The sequence below is a fragment of the Diabrotica undecimpunctata genome, chromosome 6, assembly GCF_040954645.1.
Source record: "Diabrotica undecimpunctata isolate CICGRU chromosome 6, icDiaUnde3, whole genome shotgun sequence".
NCBI lineage: Eukaryota > Metazoa > Arthropoda > Insecta > Coleoptera > Chrysomelidae > Diabrotica > Diabrotica undecimpunctata.
The window spans coordinates 55,827,128-55,847,309 of record NC_092808.1 but is presented as its reverse complement, the minus strand read 5'-3'; the positions used below and the strand labels follow the sequence as shown (position 1 = coordinate 55,847,309).

General features: G+C 34.7%; 1 protein-coding gene across 7 annotated transcripts in view; it reads left to right on the top strand.

Annotated features, from left to right (window-relative positions):
- Positions 1-20,182, top strand: part of Eip63E (cyclin dependent kinase Eip63E) — a 1,081,826-nt gene that overhangs the window by 693,405 nt on the left and 368,239 nt on the right. The window contains exon 1 of one of the 7 annotated variants that reach the window (XM_072534725.1): positions 17,826-18,015. The exons of the other annotated variants lie outside the window; for them this stretch is intronic. Coding sequence (XP_072390826.1) covers positions 17,994-18,015 — 22 coding nt within the window. The 5' untranslated portion in view covers positions 17,826-17,993. Of the gene's footprint in view, positions 1-17,825; positions 18,016-20,182 lie in introns of those variants that run through there. 7 annotated transcript variants of the gene reach the window in all.

Sequence of the window (20,182 nt, the reverse complement as noted above, 5' to 3'; positions counted from 1 at the left end):
AAAAAGCTTTAAATGCATTTGACATTAATTGACAATATTATTGTTTTGATGTCATTTTTCCATAGCTACCTGTGGATTTAACGTAATTATGAAAAATCAACGTATGTTGACATAAGTGAATGCATAACCAGGGTTTAGTGAATTTGTTTTTGTTGTTGAAAATAAATAAAAAACCATAAGGGTAATGTTTTTAATAACTATTAACGAAAATGCCATATTAATTAATATGGGAACTTATAAAAATATGCAGAGTATAATTTGTTTATGGTAATCGACATAAACTGCAAATTCCATAGGTTGGCCAACTGATATGGGAAGGGGCTCGTATTGTCACCTTCAATGAGTTATAACTCGAATGTATAAAATAAAACAAAAATAAATAAGCAACATTTTATACCTGTGATTTTTTACAAACTACATTTTATCCATTAACAGTTTTTTCCAAAAAAATTTAAAATTATTGAATTATTGGTGAAAAATTGATGAAAAGCAAAAGAAAAATTAATTTTTCAGTTGCTAATAAGTCTAAAAGTAAATTTTTCGAAAAAAAAGCTCTATAGAACATTTTTTGCTTGTAGTATGTTTTTTATAGATTTTATTTTTTATAGATATTAAGGTTCTAATCTCTCAGTTGGGGTGCATTTCACCCCCAAGGTAAAACCACATTTCAGCATAGGGTAGATTTTAAAGTTAAGTGTAAATATATGAGATTTAGTGTAAATAGAAATTCCAAAATTTCATCAAAATCTATACGTGTTGACTATTACGTATATTTTTATCGTGTTGTACACTGGACTAATTTCAGAAATATTTTACAATATTTTGTACATAAAGGGTGATTCATTTAGAGGTACTTTTATCAACAAGAGAAAACAATGAAAGAAATAAATTTTATTTGAAAATATTTATTATTATACAAAATAAATATTCTTCACAATTACTTCTTGAAGATAATTTCTTTTAAATGTTGGCCATGACTACGATTAAGTTGGTTCATTCTGAAGTTCCAATTCTCGATGATTCATTCCAGTATTTCGATTGGTATTTCACCAATGACTCAAGTAATATTGGCCTCCAATGCCTCAATCGTATCTGGTTTATTTATGTAGACTTTGGACTTTAGGTAGCCCCAAAAGAAAGAGTCTATAGGTGAGATGTCACGGGATCTAGCCGGCCAATTCACTGGTCCAAAGTGTGAAATAATTTGTTCACTGAATCGTTCTCGCAGTAAAACCATGCTTTCATAGGCTGTATGGCAAGTGGTGCCATCTTGTTGGAATCAAATGTCGCCGAGACCACGAGCTTCAATTTCAGGTACCAAATAGTCCGTTATCATGACGCGATAATGGTCTCCATTCACAGTAACATTCTGGCCGGCCTCAGTTTTAATGAAATATGGATCAACAATTCCACCTGCCCATAAACCACACCAATCAATTGTTTTTTCAGGGTGTAATGGCAACTCTTGAACCTCTTTGGGTTGTTCATCACCCCAAATATGGGCATTTTGTTTATTAACGTGCCCATTAAGCCAAAAATGAGCCTCATAATTCTTCATTATTTTCGAGTACACTATCCGTTACCGTCGCTATATTTTCTTCAGTACGCGCTGAATGTGGTCTATTTGGTCGCTGTTATCCAATAATGAAAGCTTGGTTTCAAACTTACTAATCGTAAAGCGAATTGTACGGTCGGTAGGCCGATTATATGGACCATAAATTGCTCTAAACGCACCAAACACATTCCTCACAGAACTTCCATTTTCAAAATACAACTTAATAATTTCTAGACGCTGTGCCGGGCTAAATCTTTCCATCTTGAAATGTCAAACAATACTGAAGAATAGCGAAATGTCAGTTTGACAGTATTCATGCACGATCTCCAATCAAATCCCCACCAAAAAAGTACCTCTAAATGAATCACCCTTTATAAGTGCTTATTTTAACCTTTCTGTCGTCATTATAATTCGATTTTTAGTTGTAAGACTACTATTTTGAATTGAAAACACATCTAAGATATTTCAGTTCATTATCATATAACGTACGTTCAAAACGTGTTAAATTCCCTTTTCCATCCTCAGATATGTGATAAGTTAAAATATCAATATAGCAAATGCAGTTTCTGAACGCAAATTGCTCTTTGATAGTTTCGCATACCGAAAATTTATAATGAAGTCTAGTTAATTGGTTTCTCGATAATAATCGATAATGATATACGGGACCATACATTATTGACTAGAATTGTTACACAGTAAAGTTACGTTAACAGATGGGTATCGAGAGTTTCCACTTTGATTAAACGAATTTTGCCTACCATTAGCGACGTATCTGGAGCATTAAAGTTTTAAATTAATAGTGATTGGTGAAAAGGAATTTATCTTAAGAACTTTTATATTAAATATTAATCGGGAAATTTTCTTGCCGTATATTAATGTTAATAGACGCTGAACTCAACTGATACTGATATAAAAAAAAATAACTTTGAGGTACTAGGAACTAGTATACCATTTATAATACCTGTTTTCCTACGAATATTCAAACATTATTGTATTTATCAGTACATTGTAGTTAAGTGAATTTATCCCCGTAAATACATAATTCACTCTGTTAGTGATTAATCTTTTACTGTAAGAAAAAATTAACAGGTCGGCTTATCTCTCTAGAAACCGAGAATGGGAGTTTTTCACTTTTTTGCCTGTTAATGACTTTCATCACAGTTCCGTAAGGAAAGTTCCTCGCCGCAAGAAGGGAAAACTTCTAAAACGAAATTCATTTGTGTAAGACGAGATTTGTTTTTGTCCACCTTTTCTTCAGACAATGGCTCGTTTAATAAGACATGCACTGGAGAGAATAATCAAGACAATGTAGTTAAGTGTTTTGTTAATAAGGAGTGGATTAATTATTCGAAGTAAGTGGAACAACACGAAAAGTTAAGTTTTGTTAAAGGTTTTAGAGTTTTAGTCCGGGTAGTATGGGCGCAGTGGCTGGGAAAAATATTCTCATTCCATATTTTGGACAAACTTACTTGCAATATTCCACTTATGATAAAAGTGCATGTTGCAAGATAAACTAAGATATCAATAATTGTTTAAACAATTTTTTATAAACAAATTATAAAATCTAATATTTTGTCTGGCACAAATTTTTTTAGATTAATTGGCTAATTATAAGCCAAAAAGGTTTATTATAACTTTAATTCTAGAATGCAACGTTTTCGAGTTATTACCAACATTAAGCGCGTTACAATTAGCGCGGAAATGGCGATTTTCAAGGCTGGGTAACTCAGTGAAAAATTTATAATATAAAATTTAAAACTCTATTTTACAAGATCCCGAAGAGTTTTTATTCATAACTGTTTTGCAACCCATTGTTTTTAATTGTTAATTTGGCGCTGCGCCGTGATCCGCGATAGCTATATATACGTAATATACAGATAAATACACGAGCATATGCGTTCAAAAAATAGATTTTTCAAGTCGTACAAAAAACAAAAAACTAAAAAGTGTAAATATTATTAACCTCATTATTGAATTTTAAAAAAATTTTGTTTTTTGGTGAATTGGATGACGCATTATAAAAAAATAATAAATAGTGGAGAGGGGGTCAGAATTTAACTAATTGAAATCGACACGCACCGACTTAACGCGTTCGGTTAATATCGTACGCATGAATTTCCATAGCAACACACTAATAGATCAGTAACTTAAGTTCGCAACTGCATTTCAAATGGATACCACACCCGTCAACGCAACTCAAGCAGTAGCATTATTGAGAGAAGGCCTGCTGATTATATCCATCGACAAGGAGAAGGCCGTAAACAAATAACAACGGAGAGAGATGATAGATTTCTTGTATCGAAATCCCTGAAAAATCGACATTTGAGTGGTGCTAAACTCCAAAAAGAGCTTAGAGAGGTCCGAGGTGTGGTAACCAGCGTTTGGACAGTCAGAAGGAGACTATAGGCAGCCAAACTGACACCAAAAAGGGCAGCTATGGGTCCCAACCTAACTGCAGCCCAGAAGCAAAGGCGATTGGAATTTGCTCGTGAACATCTGGATTGGAACGACTATCAATGGAGTCAGGTATTATTCTCCAATGGAAGTAGGATCTACCTACATGGCAACGACAAGAGTCGTCGAGTCTATGGAAGGCCAGTAGAGTAATTTGCTCAATTTTGTATACGAGGAATTGTGCCATGAAGTCGATTCTTGTATGTTTTGGGCAGACAGTTCTATGGATGGGAAAACCGAGTTGATTTTCGTGCCTGGTGGAGATCGTGGAGGAGGTTTAACGGTAGATCGTAACATCAGAGTCATTTTGGCGGAACATATGGTTTCATACTCGGGATTTATTGGTGATGTCTTCATTTTAATGCACGATAATGCATGATGCCATATCGCACGAGTCACCACCACCTATCTATCTGAGATTGGTATACCTATAAATTCGGTATAAATTGGCCTGCGTTAAGCCCGGACATAAATCCAATAGACCATGTTTGGGATAAGTTTAAACGATGGGTCCGGGACAGAAATCATGTACCAAGGAGCACAATAGCATTGAGAGCTGCGCTTAATGATGAATGGGAAGGAAAGCCTCAAGAATTTACTAAAAAAGTCAACCTCATCATCATCATTCAATCTTCGCTTATCCACTGCTGGACATAGATCTCCCTCATAATTTTCCATCTATTTCGTTCTTGTGCCTCTTGCATCCAATTCCTATTATATATAAAAAAATAGGAATTGGAAAAAGTCAACCGATTCATGCGAAATCGATTGGAAAGTGTAATTAGGAGTAGGGGTGGTAATATTAAATACTGAATAATTAAGAAATTCATGTTGTAACTGATGATTTCTCTGTTCATAACGTCTTTCTTGAGTTAGTTTCAATGATGAATATTTAGGAAACTCTGTTTGTATTGCATATTGTTTTTATAATGCGTCTTCCAAGTAATGCAATAGCAGTTTTTGTAAGTTCAATAATAAAGTTATTGTTTGCACATTACATTTTTTATTTTCATAATTCTTACATTGAAACAGAAGGTGTAATCTCAAATATCGCTTTTGAGTCGATTATTTTGTATATTGTATATATTGAGTTGAGTTTATTAATCTAATTTATTAACTTTATTTATTATAAAATGTTCCAGCACTTAGTTTATTAAAGTCTTTATTAAATTTATATATATATATATATATATATATATATATATATATATATATATATATATATTCTTACAATAATCACTAAAAACTAGAACACAACTACTTTAATTTATATTATTTATTTACAATACTAATTTATTTCCGCGTTACAATTTAAACTCGATACGATTATATTTTCATACTAACTTTAAAATGAAAAGGTCCTCTATTTATATAAAATATCCGTTATTCTGGAATCCCCTCGACGACCTGTGTTGACCTTTCTCGAACAGAAGGGAGCGCCAGACAGGTTTCTAGCAGGTCGGAGAATATACTAGAAAACACAAGTTACAATAACAAAATGTTTACAGACCAAACATGTCATATTTATCGTAACATTGCCCCCCTCTTAAAAGATGGTTCCTCCTGGAACCTTGTCGGAACAGGAACTGGAACGGTATGCTGGTATCGGCAACTGGGCCCTCTTTTACAACTTCCAGTTGTATAAAAATGACAAGTGACGGTTTTCTCTCCGCACCAGTAACTATGCGGATTGCAACAGACTAACACCTGGACTTCGGTGTCTTTAAAGATCTCCTCCACCATATTTCGGATAACCCTCCAATCTAATTGGCGGCACTCCAACTTTGGCATGGCTAACTTTTGCACTTCGGACTCTAGTACGTGCTCTCTCAATTGAAGTAAGGCTTCCCATACATCTCGGTAGGTAGGTTGGTCACGGGCAGTGTCTTTTGTTACCAGGTAGAAAAGGTAACGTGATGCATCTTGGAGTTTCAAGGCTTTCCCGGGAGCTGGCAATTTTCATTGAAGTTCTGCCACTCGACCGAACTTCCTTCAACTATAAGTACAACGGCGGCTCAGTTAAATTAGAAATTTTATAATTTATGGGCCGGGGCTCTAACCTGGACCGTCTGGCTTAGTAAGCTAGTACCATAGCCATTGGGCTACGGCCGCCACCCGGAATCATATTAGAAATGAAGAGATAAAACAAAAGATATCACTGGAAGAAAATATACTGAAATTCCGGTTTTTTCTTTCCCTATTAAGTTTTTCTCTTTCATTGTTTATGTTATGGTTTTTTTATACACGCATTTGAATCCCAAATTTAAAGAGTGTCGTTTATATTTTTTGCCATGTAGAATTGGAATAAAACTTGGAATTACCATGTAGATTGCTTTTAAAGACTCAATTATTTTTCGAAATATTCTCCACTAAGATTAATTTATTTTTCTATTCGCTTGAATCAATTTTGGAACAGTTATTCCACTCGTTTTTTGGTACAACCAAAATTATATTTATAAAAGAGTTGACTGCATCTTCTGAATGACTATACCATGACGACGTAGCTTGTTCCCAAAATGAAGGAAAGTAACCAAAAAGCATTAGTAGTAGAAAAAATAAAATCTCGTTGGAACGTTGGTCGGTAAAGGTAATGGATTTTGTCAAGAGCTATGACCTTGTAAATAACAGGTAAACTTGTGTACTGAATCGGCATGACTCATAGCTGTTATTAAAATCCATTACCTCTATCAATGGTTTTGTCGTGGTGGCGAATTACTTGTTGTTTGGGGATTATTTTTCGCCCAACTTACGACAAACAAATGGTTGTATACCAATCAGCATTAACTTCTTAAGTCTTGTAGAGAAATTGTTACTGGATCAATGTGGAGATCAGTTTTTTGGAGATATTTCGAGAACCGATGAGTTTTGTCGGCTTATCATCACCGAAGAATATCCAGAAATATTTCGTTTATTTTCTGATACCAATTTACCATAGCTGCTTTCTGTTCTTCGTCAAGAAATTCTGTATCACACTAGAAACTAACTTTTTACACACAAATTTGTCAATTTCGTTTAATTGAGGTCTACGAAATGCGTAAAATGATGCCTATATTTGGCAATATGTCACGTAAGCTAAGCGAAATAATCTTGCTAATCCGTCTTTTCATAGCAACGAAGTGACGCTTTCTATGTCCCAGTATACAATATACAAAAAAAATGCCACGTATTCTTATATAATTATAATAGAGTGTGAATTTGCTTCTAATTCTAATTGTAATTCAAATCAAAAAGTAAAAATCCGCCACATTCCGTTTCGGAAATTAATTTCTAATTTCCAGTTTGTGCACTTAGTTTGGGGTCAAAGCCATTTCCTTTAGTTCCGCGAAAAGTTATTAACTTTGTAAACAGCAATAATTCAAATTTCATTATCAGTTCAACCAGTTAGTGTTACATTTTGACTCTTTCAACTTCACGTACGAATGATTATTTCAGTTAAGCCTGAGTTGAAATTAAAGCCAGAATCTGTGCTTATTAAGTTCATCGTTCAGAAATTACAAACGCGAGTGCACAAAATAATAATGAGAATAGTCGAGCATTAATTTCCGGAAATGTACTTTCTGTTTAAATTTCATACTCTCGTAATTCTCTGTTCTTAATAATTTCGAGCCCGAAACTGGAACTTAATTAACGTTCATTGATATAAAGGGTTTTATCTCAGGTAGGCACATCGGGTTCATCGTATTATTTAAATTGAAAGATGTACCCCGATGCTACATCCGATAATAATATGGTCTTAAATTAATCTTTGTATTTATATTTTGTAACTGTGCGGAAATTGTGTTCTTTCGCACACATAGCGGGGAAAGATTCCACTACGAAGTTGCGTCTAGTTACCTTGGCAAAGATACCATGAGAAATTTATGATGAGAGAGATCTGAGACTGAGTTTGGGAGAATTTATGATTTATTAAACTGTTTATTCGGGCTGTTGGGCCGTTGTCTTCTGTTGAGATTTGTTCTCGACGTTTCGCCAACACTAGGGGTTGGCATCTTCTGGAGATGTTGATGCTTCGCTTGTAAGCAGAAACTGACGACGCGTTGTACTACGGAGGCAATATTTATAATTCCCACTCGCCTCCCCTCCACTGGTTTCGGCTTGAGGGGGCGTGTCGTTGTTTATAGTAGCTTTTCTATCTCCGTGTTTGGCGGGAAGGGCGTTTGTGGATTTTAATACTGGTATCCATGTTTTGTTGATTTTTAGTCCTTCTTCTATCCTATTGAAATTGTTTGGGTGCTTGTATATTTCCACCGCTTCCCGATATAACCGTGGGTAGTACTGTGAAGTTTTGTCCAGCATCTGTGTTTCTTCAAATAGTAGTCTCTTCTCCGCTACTATTTGAAGAAACACAGATGCTGGACAAAACTTCACAGTACTACCCACGGTTATATCGGGAAGCGGTGGAAATATACAAGCACCCAAACAATTTCAATAGGATAGAAGAAGGACTAAAAATCAACAAAACATGGATACCAGTATTAAAATCCACAAACGCCCTTCCCGCCAAACACGGAGATAGAAAAGCTACTATAAACAACGACACGCCCCCTCAAGCCGAAACCAGTGGAGGGGAGGCGAGTGGGAATTATAAATATTGCCTCCGTAGTACAACGCGTCGTCAGTTTCTGCTTACAAGCGAAGCATCAACATCTCCAGAAGATGCCAACCCCTAGTGTTGGCGAAACGTCGAGAACAAATCTCAACAGAAGACAACGGCCCAACAGCCCGAATAAACAGTTTAATAAGTTAGACGATGGCCGTGAAAGCCTAACGCAATTTATCAGAATTTATGATGTTGAAATAAGTGATAAGTGCCTCAAAGTCAATGAAAACGAAAAATTATAATAAGGGGCGAGAATGTGTGTGTTTTCTAACTAGTGGCAATTGAGAAAAGTGTAAGGTGAGCGGTACTTCGTAAGTAAATAAGTACTTACTACCTCTCAATACTAAAAGGCTTCGCACAAACCCACTCTTCATATGTCCAATAAGTGTCCAATTCTTCTATCGGACTAGATGTTTTTTATTTTTATGGAAGTCTCTTGTCTGAATATTCCTCTGTTCTTCTTATGAACATATAAAATAAAATTTAGACTAAGGCCCTGTACACATTAGGCCGTTACACGCCGCGTTTGCGTAACGCCGCGTTCCAGTACCAAAGAACGGTATCGTTCACATGCAAGCGCTCGTTTAAAACCAACGACGTCAAAACGTGGCGCTCGTAGAATATGTGTTAAAATATCTGTCTACAATGGAAGTTGAAAATTTCAATACGGAATTGTTCATCGATGAAGTACAAAAGGAAAATGTATTTGGTACATGGAATATGACGAATACAAAAACGGAGTTTTACTCACTGCACTTTTACATAACGTATACTTAATGGTTTTCTTACAATTATCTTTATTTTCTTTTTCACGTCGTCCTCTTGAAGAAATTGAAACAGTTTCTTTATAGTTATCAGTCAATATTTAGTATTTAAGGCACAATAACTACTCCCAAATGCCACAACAGTTCCTCTTATAAGAGAGGTTTAAAGAAACTTGATTATACAACAAGTTAATAGAAATAAATAATTTAATGTTACGAGTTTTTCTTCGGGCGAAATTCCATCTTTACTACATTTTCTTATGGTGGTGTTAAACATTGTTTAATAAAGTTAACAGTTCATCAAAAGATGTTATACTCATTCGGAAATAGTGAAAAAACTTTGGAGAGTATTTTCTCAATTTGGGGTACAGAGTCACAAAAGAACCTATGGTCAATCTATTGTTATGTTTTTATTAATTCTAATTTATTTATTAAAGGTTCTATTTATAACACTCACAAATTTACTAATTTATTTTACAATTCATTTATTATAATACGTGCGTTACAATTTAAAAACACGGCGCGCGATCCTCAGATATTAACTGTCTCTCCAAATAAAATGTTTCATTTATATACACAAAATGCCGTTATCTAGAAGGATCGATGACCTTCTTCATTAGAACGGGACCCCATCGAATAGACTGGTTTTTATCCGGCCTGCTTGGAAACCTCGAGTCGTGGATGACTCATCATAATTCAGGTCTAGAGGTTTCTGGTAAACAAGCGCCGAAATGACTAGAACAAAAACAGAATTAGTCCTAATATATTTACAGTTTTAAACGCCATAATTATCGTAACACTATCATTAATTAAAGGGTGCATCCACCATCTTCTTTGTTGTCTTTGCCTTGCTTTGAATCTACGGTACAACAATCAAATGCATGTTACTCCTCTAAGTCCATAACTGTACTGGCTGTAGACATTCTGGTAAACCGCGGCGCTTAGCGCTGTCATGTGTACGATAACACTTTTTTCTAACGTGTGCTCAACGCGTCGTCTTTAAGTGTACAAACCCTAAAGTAAAGTAAAATAAAATAAATAAAATGAAATAAAGGCACGTAAAGCCGTCGCTCTCCTGGGCTAGTGTGCATCGACAGTAGTCACCTGAAAAAGGGTCAAATATGTAATTGGTGCCGGAACAATCCGAAAGGATGTCCCTGGCAAAAATGCCATACGATATTATTATCATCATTATTAGTATGATTCAGACTATTACATACATTGACCTTGAGTGACTACTATGTTTATTGTACTATAAATATAGTATAATTAAAGTTTAGAAAAAAATAAATAACACTTTTTAGAAAGTGCTAATAAACATTTTTGTTCAAAATTATCTCAGTTTCATTTTTTGTTTGAAACATTTTTTTCTACGGCGTACAGATTTTTGGTAAATCGTTGTTTTCCGTTTGTAAAATTTTGTCCAAAATCCTATGCACATTTTGGTACGAAACTCTAAAATGGCTGTTTATATTTTTCGACTCTATATCTATCTAATTAACTAAGAACATCTATCTTTGGACACTTGGGATTGTTCTCTGCCTTTTTTAAATTTTTTTATGTCATTTGAATATTTTAGTTGTCTCCCTCTTCTCCGAACTCCTCTATTGTGGTCTCTATTTTTCCATGTCGTCCAATGTAAAATTATTTTGTTCCTGTGTCACCCTGTGTCTCAGGGTATGCCCAGCAAATATTTCCATTTAAGTTTACCATTTTAGGTTGAAACATTTTTTTTAGTTTGGTTGTACATATTACGAATTCAACTTTATTTATTTTTCTATGTCGGAGTTTGATATTCAGCATTTGGGTTTCCATAGATCATTGTACTTGGTAAACTTCCTTGTTTGGGAGTTATATTTGAGAACTAATAGATTACACTGATTAAAGACCCTTTTTTAGATAGTAAGATTATTTCCTATTTTTTAATATACATGGTGAACCTTTGGGTTGGAAACCTCAAATTTTCTCCGCTAGGTACAATTTATACAAAAAAGCCATGACGTCATGCGTGGTAACGCCATCCATTTTTTTAATAGAAACCAATAGCTTTTCTGTCAAAATTAAATATACAATGGAATTCTAAAAACGGCAATATTGCTTTAAAGTTAGTGTAGAATATAGCACTATTGCCTTAAAGTTAGTAGTTTTTGAATACAAGGTGTTAAAATTTAAAAAATTAGTTGTATAGTTTCAAGAAGCTATATTTAGTTTTTAATAGCAGAAAGAAAAGTATTGGTTATTAAAAAACAAACAGTTTAAATTCTTCTTCTTAAAGTGCCCTCTCCTCAATGGAGGTTGGCTACTACAATTTTAAAATCTTCTCTATCTTCAGCTGTTCTTATTAGCTGTTCAAAATTTAGCCCTGTCCATTGTTGAATGTTTCTGAGCCACGATAGTCTTTTCCTTCCTAGGCCTCTCTTTCCCTCGATTTTTCCTTTCACTATAAGTTGGGCATATTGGTACTTATTATTTCTCAGTATGTGGCCTAGGTATGATGTTTTTCGAACTTTTACTGTGTTAAAAAGTTCTCTTTCCTTGCCTATTCTATGCAGCACTTCTTCGTTTGAGGTATGCGATGTCCATGAAATTTTGAGCATTCTCCGGTAGATCCACATTTCAAAGGCCTCCAATTTATTTACGGTTGATGTTTTTAGGGTCCACGTTTCAACTGCATATAGAAGAGTCGACCAGACGTAGCATTTTGATAAACGTAGTCGAATTTCGAGTTTTATTCGAGAATCACAAAGCAGTTTTTTTATTTTTTCGAAAGATTTTCTGGCCTGTTCTATTCTCGATCTTATTTCTAGGTAAGGATTTAGGCTGCTATCGATCCAACATCCCAGGTACTTAAATCTATTGACCTGTTCTAAAATGTGCCCATTTATTGTGCAAGGTTGAGGTACGTTTTGATTTTTTCGGATTGACATCACTTTGGTTTTTTTAATGTTTATTTTCATACCAAATTGCTCACAGGTCGAGTTGGTCTTGTCGATGAGTCGTTGTAGACCTACGTCGGAATCCGCAATTAACACTGTATCATCGGCGTATCTGATACTGTTGATATTTACGCCATTCACCTTGACTCCATCCTTGGAATCCTCCAATGCTTCTTTAAATAGAAACTCGGAGTAAAGATTAAACAGCAGAGGCGACAGAACACATCCTTGTCTAACTCCCCTCCTAATTTCTACTTCTGCGGATGTGGAACCTTCGATCCTAACTCTGGCGTTTTGGTTCCAGTACAAGTTTTTTAAGATATTGATGTCTTTTCCATCTAAACCGACTTCTTGCAAACGTTCTAATAGTAGGTCGTGTCTTACTCTATCAAATGCTTTTTCGAAGTCTATAAAGCATATAAATATATCTTTCTGTTGGTCGTAGCATTTTTGGGCGAGAACTAGTAAACTGAACAGGGCTTCTCTCGTTCCCATGCCGGCTCTGAATCCAAACTGATCGTCTCCGATGATTGTTTCGCACTTTCTATAGATACGATTATGTACGATTTTTAGTAGGACTTTTACTGCATGACTCATAAGGCTTATCAGACGGAACTCATTGCAGTGTTGTACAGTTTAAATAAGGTGCTCAAATTGAGATCTCTTTAATTGCTGATCAACCTTTGCTTAAATTCCCGTAGTACGTTTTCAATAGTTTCAGGTCGAATGGGGTTAGTTTCGATGTGTATACAATATATTCAATAGTAAATATCCTCATGCAGAGTTACCAAATCAAGCATTTCTAAGAAATTAAACAAATGTAATTAATATAGAAATATTACAAATCCCTTTTTTACGCGCGAAGAGTGTTGAAAAAAATTTATTACTAGAAATACTAATAGATGCGCAAGACAATCCACATGAAAGTTCAATAACAAAGTACATAAAAACCATAAATGGCATCCTTACAAAATGAATTTTTTGCAAAAATTAAACGAAGATGCTGTGGCGCACCCAGGGGGGAGGTTTTGGGGGTTAAACCCCCTCACCAGGGCATATAAATTAAAAAATATATAAAGAATAGTAGGAAAATGTAACTTGTCTTTCACTTCACACACAATACAAAAAATCCAAAACGCTAATTGAATAATTAAATTACCACTTTAAATATGTAGAACACAATAATTATTGTATAAATACACAATAATTATTAATATTTTTCATTATATTTAGATATTAGGCTTATGACAAAAGTAGACAGAACGAGTCTGTTGCGAGTAGCATGCGCCTACAGGACTGTATCTGCGGCGGTCTTGTGGACTATCACGGGTTGTGTTCCTCTGCATGTGTTAGCAGTAGAAAAGAGACATTTCTATGAGAGAAGAAAGCATTTGACAACAGCTATAAAAAAAAGAAGAAAGGGAATAATCAATGGGAATCATTGTTAATCACACAACGCTGGAGTATAATAGATGTACAGTGGAGAGAAACAAAATGTATAAAGAAATAGGTATGAACCCTGTGACTGTAAGAGAGATGATCGTGAAGATGACGGGAAGTACGGAGGGATGGAATAGTGTTCACAATTACATCCCAGCAGTCATTAAAAACAAAGAAGAAGAAGAGAAACACCAACCGGGCTAACGATAGAGATAAGATCTAATTACTATTTTAATGGGAAAAAGCCGCAATTAAAAGTTAATGTAAGTTTATTCACGTTTGAATCTTTGATCTTTTATCTTGCACTGATCACTTGTTTATACTCCAACAATTAATAGAAAAAAGAATAGTAGTTGGTACCAAAGTACATCTAGCCTTCATCGACTTAAAAAAGGCGTATGATACAGTTCCAAGACTTAAATTGTGGCAACCTTTACAACAACTCGATATTAGTCTATACCTTTTAGGAATAATCACATAAGTATATAGGGATAGCACTACTTACCTAAAAATCAGAAATAGACTATCAGAGCTAATAAAAGTAACTAAAGGACTAAAACAAGGATGCAGTATGTCACCCTTACTGTTTATTTATATATTGAGGCAGCCCTCCAAAATTGGAAAAACCACTGTCAGGGAATGGGAATCTCTATAGGAAAGAACGCACTGTTCTCCCTGAACTTTGCGGATGACCAAGTCGTCCTAGCTCAAGATTCTTATGATCTAGAATTTATGATAAAGCGTCTATACAGAAAATATGTAAAATGAAGGTTACAAGTCAGCATGAAGAAAACAGAATATTTAGTTATCAATTTAGGTGCATGGTTTGAAATGAAGATAGACGAGGACGTGGAAATCAAACAAGTGGAAAAATTTTAATATTTAGGTGCACTCATTGCTAAGAACTGCTTGGGAGAAACCGAAATTAAACACCGAATTAATCAGGGACGTAAAATTGTAGGACATCTGAACTCCTTATAGTGGGATCGCAACATTTCCAAAAGGAACAAAAAAACAAAAAAAGAGCAAACCATGGTTGAATAAGTTCTTTGGCATGGCTCTGAAGTATGGACAATTAATGCAGACCTGAAGAGAAGATTGTTGGCAGTTGAAATGGATTATTTGAGAAGAAGTGCTAGAACTTCAAGGCAGGAAAGGAAGACCAACGAATCTATAAGAAATAACATGAATGCTACAGCAACGGTCATTGACAGAATAGAAAGAAGAGGTTCAAAATGGTTTGGACACATTGAGAATGCCTGACTAACGTTGGCCTCAAAAACTACACAAATGGAAGCCCCCTGGAAGAAGAAAAAGAGGTAGACCCCGACGCTCATGGAATGAAAGAATTAGAAGAGCGATGGAATCGAGAGGTTTGGAGGAGGAGCATGCCTTGGACCGGAAGGATTGGTAGAGGAGAACGAGAATACGGCGATAGTAGTCTCCAAAATGTATTGTATTTAGAAGTTGGAATAATGTCAAACGTCAATAAACTTATTTTAATCTTCAATTGTGGCTTATCCATGCCCATTAAAATGCTACAAGAAAATAGCTTCAGAACAATAGATAAGATCTAGATAAGAGAAGGGAGTGTTCCAAAAATGTCAATGTCAAGTAAGAGAGGGTGATTTTAGTTGGTAGGTAAGATAATAGGAACCTACCTGATCCTGAATCTTTGACACTGCTGTCTTTAGTACTTTAAATTAAACTAAAACCCAAATTTTAGGGACTCAAAATGGAGGTAGCATAAAAAAAGTTTCAAAACCCCCCTCAGACAAATTCTGGGTGCGCCACTGCGAAGATGACTTGAACAGAAGATTAGAATTTAGCGAAGAAATCCATACAGTAATGTAATAGAAATCCGTTTTTTACTAACAATTTTTTCAGATATATCCACATTTAATATAAATAAACAAAACTGTCGATACTTGACACGAACAAACCTCACTGGATGACGGAAGCCCATATCCAATCCGCTGAAAAGTTAATGTATGGGCACTAATTATTGGAATAAAAATTATGCCAATTCTCACTAGTGCAAAATATTTAGACTATTGATACAGCAAATAGGTCCAGAATTAATCGCGTTATTTTCAAATAATAACAATCCGAACATCCCAAATGAATCTCTTTGCGGTATTAACAAGACGGAGCTCATCCCCATTATAAGGCGACTGTTAGTAATTATTTCAACGAAATATTTCCAAATCAATCGATTGGGCGTAAGGGCTTCATATAATGACCAGTTAGGTCGTCCGACTTTACTCCGCTGGATTTATTTTTGTAGGGATATATTAAATCAAAAGAATGTGACACTCGATTAAATAATATCGACGAACTGAAGGAAACAATTCGTACTGAAATTCATGCCATTTAATTTAAAACTCTTGAAAACGTGTTGCGTGAATTTAAACAAAGCTTGGCTTATTGCTGAGAAGTGAGGAGATCTCAATTTGAGCATATTTTGTGAACTATTTTTCATTTCAATAACCAATGCTTTGCTTCTGCCAACCAATATAGTTTCTTGAAGCTGTCCAACTAATTTTTTGAATTTTATTGTTGTTGAATTGATTGTTTCCATTTAAAAAACCAATGTAGGTGACGTCATCAAGTTACGCTTATTAAAAATAAAAGCAGAACTAAATTTAGAAAGATCTGTCTCGGCGTTTTTTGCTTAAATGCTACGTAACGGAGATATTTTGAGGTGCCCTACCCAAACGTTCACACTATATAAGAGAGCTTCTCATATGCTTCCCAAACTAGTCTTCTCCTTTTTTTATTTCCTCGGTTTGATTTCCTGCATTTAGTTTTGAGATTTGCTCGAGGTATATGTAAGTTATTCGTTTTATGTTTATTTGTTCTCCTGTTATTTTTAGGTCTTCTTCTTTTGGGTTGTCAAGGGTTTTAATTTTATCAAGTTCATCTTTAATCCTGTTCTTCGTAGTAATTCTTCTCTTCTTCGGGATATAACTACAATTTCGTCAGCAAATCTCAAGCGATTAGGTATTGTCTGTTTATGTTAATGCTTAAATTGTTCCAGTTCAGCTTGGGTATTTTCAAGTGCTTGATTAAACAGTTTTGGTAATATTGTGACTAGTTCTTTGTTCCATGAGTTTGATAAATGTTGCGTTTTAGGTTATGTTAGGTATATACATGGATAATGTATTCTTCCGTTCTGTAAAGTTCTTATTACTGTCCAATGTTCTACAGTATCAAACGCCCTTTCATATTAAAGTCCACGAATGTTATATAGAAGACCATGTAATTCATTTACTTTTTTAATTCATAATTTCCTATTTACAAGGTGACCAGTTTTGTTGAATCCTTTTCTGAATCCAGCTTACTGCTTTACCTGGTAGTTATTTATTTTTTACGTTAATCTATTTGTTAGTATTTTAGTTAGCAACTTAAAGGTAACGTTTAGTGTGGTAGTATATTAGTTTGTAGTTCTTAAGTTATTTTCTATCCTTTTCTTAAATAAGTAGTTTTCTTGACTGTAAATAACAAGAATTTTACGTTAACAAAAAGGTACATAAGAAATAACTCAGTTATGTGACATTTTTCTGGCGATTTATTATTTATTGCAGTGCTTTAAAAATTCACTATTTCCAGTATTCTATAACTGTTCTACAACTATGTTCTAAAAACACAAATTTTATCATCGATTTGGCAATAAGAAATTTGGGGCGCCTTAAGATTGTGAGTGTCGTTATATTACAATTAGCAAACACTAATTCATCATGTAGCGACTATCGTAATAACAGAACCGTACTATTATTTGTATATTAGGTGTAGCTAAGGTAATAGTATACCGTAATCTTTTACGTAACACACTACACACATTTACAATCTATAATTACTTCTAAAATCAAGACCAACATAGTTGCTTCCGAATTCGTGGCTGTTCCAAATAAAACTTGTGTACAATTATTGTTTGCACAAACAACCCATATCGCGTCATCTACGTTAATGATTATCCGACGGAGGTGGAGACTGGAAGACCAACAGAACAGTTTCAGTTCACTAGTTCACGCTGGAAACGTTTCCTAGACTCGCCGGGCCCCGCCGACAGGTGTTTTTAAACGGTCCGCGTTTCGCTCTGTATCGAGAACACTACCGCTCAATGTTCCGCTAGTAGCGCTTGCTCTAATTGACTGTACATGTTCTCGTGAAAAGCGAATGTTGCCAGGTGACGGTGTTTGCTGTAAATTGTTGAGTGAAATGATTTTTCGTGGAAACCGGGCATGTATCTCATAGCGCAGAGCGGTGAGTAATTTTCTATTGTGCACTGACGTTGAGTCTACATTTGTAGTTAATTGTTTTTACTTTTGCCGACTGAGTATTACAACAATTAATTATTTGTGAAAGAAAATTTATTGAAGTGTATATGCGTGTATTTTATATTCGTAGGTGGCATTTTTGCTTCTTTAATTTCGTGACATTTATTGTTACTCATAAATTATTTTATAAGTTAACTGCTTGTTTTGGACTATGCTCAAAATACTCATACAATAAGGGGATATAAGAGATTTGAGAAATAATATAAGACTAACAATCCACTTTGGAATCACACTTAATGTATAGTGACGCGTTTAGTTATGTGTATTTCAACGGTGTGTGTGTGTATGAATCTTTTTAGCTGTAGTAAAAAGATCTCATCTCATTTATAAATTTTAAAGTGAATTAAAGGGAAAACAAAGGTCACTTTTGCCCCTCCTACACTATCCGATTTATAGTTATCGCCTGTTTTTTTTTTCTAATAAAGTACTAACAAAAAATTAACTTGATATACTGTTTTCGATATGTGTTCAGTACATTTAAATGTGAAAAGCTAATCCTTAGTTCTATTAGTTTCTGTAACTTAACGTTGGTTTTGGTTTTATTACTACTATCAAGTTAGCGCCATACGACTATCACTTCTTTCTGGGGGAAAACTCATTCTCAAAAGGTTAGATCTGGGAGACTCTTGTCATCATATCGAGCCCTGGGTGTCCTGGTATACTGAAGTATCTCCCACAAATTTCTAACGGAGAGGACGTAGCCAGCCGTACCTCTTTTTGTTTGATCTCCATGTTCACCAACACCAAGATCTTTGGTATTCTCTAGAAGGCTCCTCGGAATGACAACAGCAGTTGAGAGAATTAATTGTATTGTCTGAACTCTTCCATCTGAGTATCCTTCTTATTATTTAAGAAGTTTTTTAATCAGTTGCAAGTTGCAACAAACATCTGAAAGTTGGATGACGCCTAGGACTTCACAATACATTTTAGTTAGTGTTTGGTTGGGATTACTTGGTCCTAATTAGCAAGTCGAAAATCCTCTGTTTCTGGAAATATATATCTTGATGTGAGCCATGAGTTTGACGATGAATTGTTACTGACTTCATTAGAATGCCGTTCAAGGATTTACTTAGTTGTGCCGTACGATTCTTACTCGCTTTAAGGAGAAAATTAATACTTTCCCAATATCTATGGTATCAAAAGATTTATTATTATCCAGACTTAATCTATGCGCTCTAAAGAGAAAATGCATTTATATAAAATACCTGTGATCTCAAAAGGATTTAGCTCTGTGGAGAGACTTTTTTTGTGTTTTCGAACTTGTATGATCTGATATGCTGGATTATCTCACACAAATTTTCAGACCCATCTGGATATCGCGAGTAGTACCGTTTTTACATGACCTTATATTTGCCAAGACCGAGTTGTTTAATTTTCTTTAAGAAATTCTTCAAAATAACACCAGTAGTAGAGAGAATAATAGCTATCATCTAGGTTCTGTTTATTCTGCATTGTTTGCTGATTTGTATTGTAATATCTCATATACAACAATTTTTTCGTTTGTATTTATCATACATATTGTTGTAGTGGCCCAGAAATAATCGTTGTTTGTCTTGCTACTTCATTCATAGTATGGGTTTCCGTCTATTATATCTATGTTTAGTGACTAGCTCCTAATGAATTATCTAGCCTTCTAATTCATATCGTGCCCTATACACCATATATTCAGCTGCAGCAAATGCAGTTTAAGATCTGATCCATCTATAGTTTGATATGTGAGCACAGTATGGTCCCAGCCAAAGTGATCTATATAGGCTGGGATCAACATCCCAGTTTCTTTAGCTTAAACTATATATTCACATTGGTCGTTTTGCTCCTCACTTGGATCTTTGACGATATATTTCAGGTAATATTTGGTTGGAATAATCTGATCCTGAATGACTAGTAGGAAACCCTCCTATTCAAGAAACATTTTCCTTATGTCCAACAATACTTCGACGCTGTATTGTTAATGTAGTTTATGCGTATTTCTAGTTCCTTTACTTATGTCATGTATATATCTCAACTTGCTTCCGAAAATAAGTTTTTAACTTAGCAACCTGTTTTTCTTATTGTTCATTATTAATTGCCAAGTATCATTTTTAATATTTTTA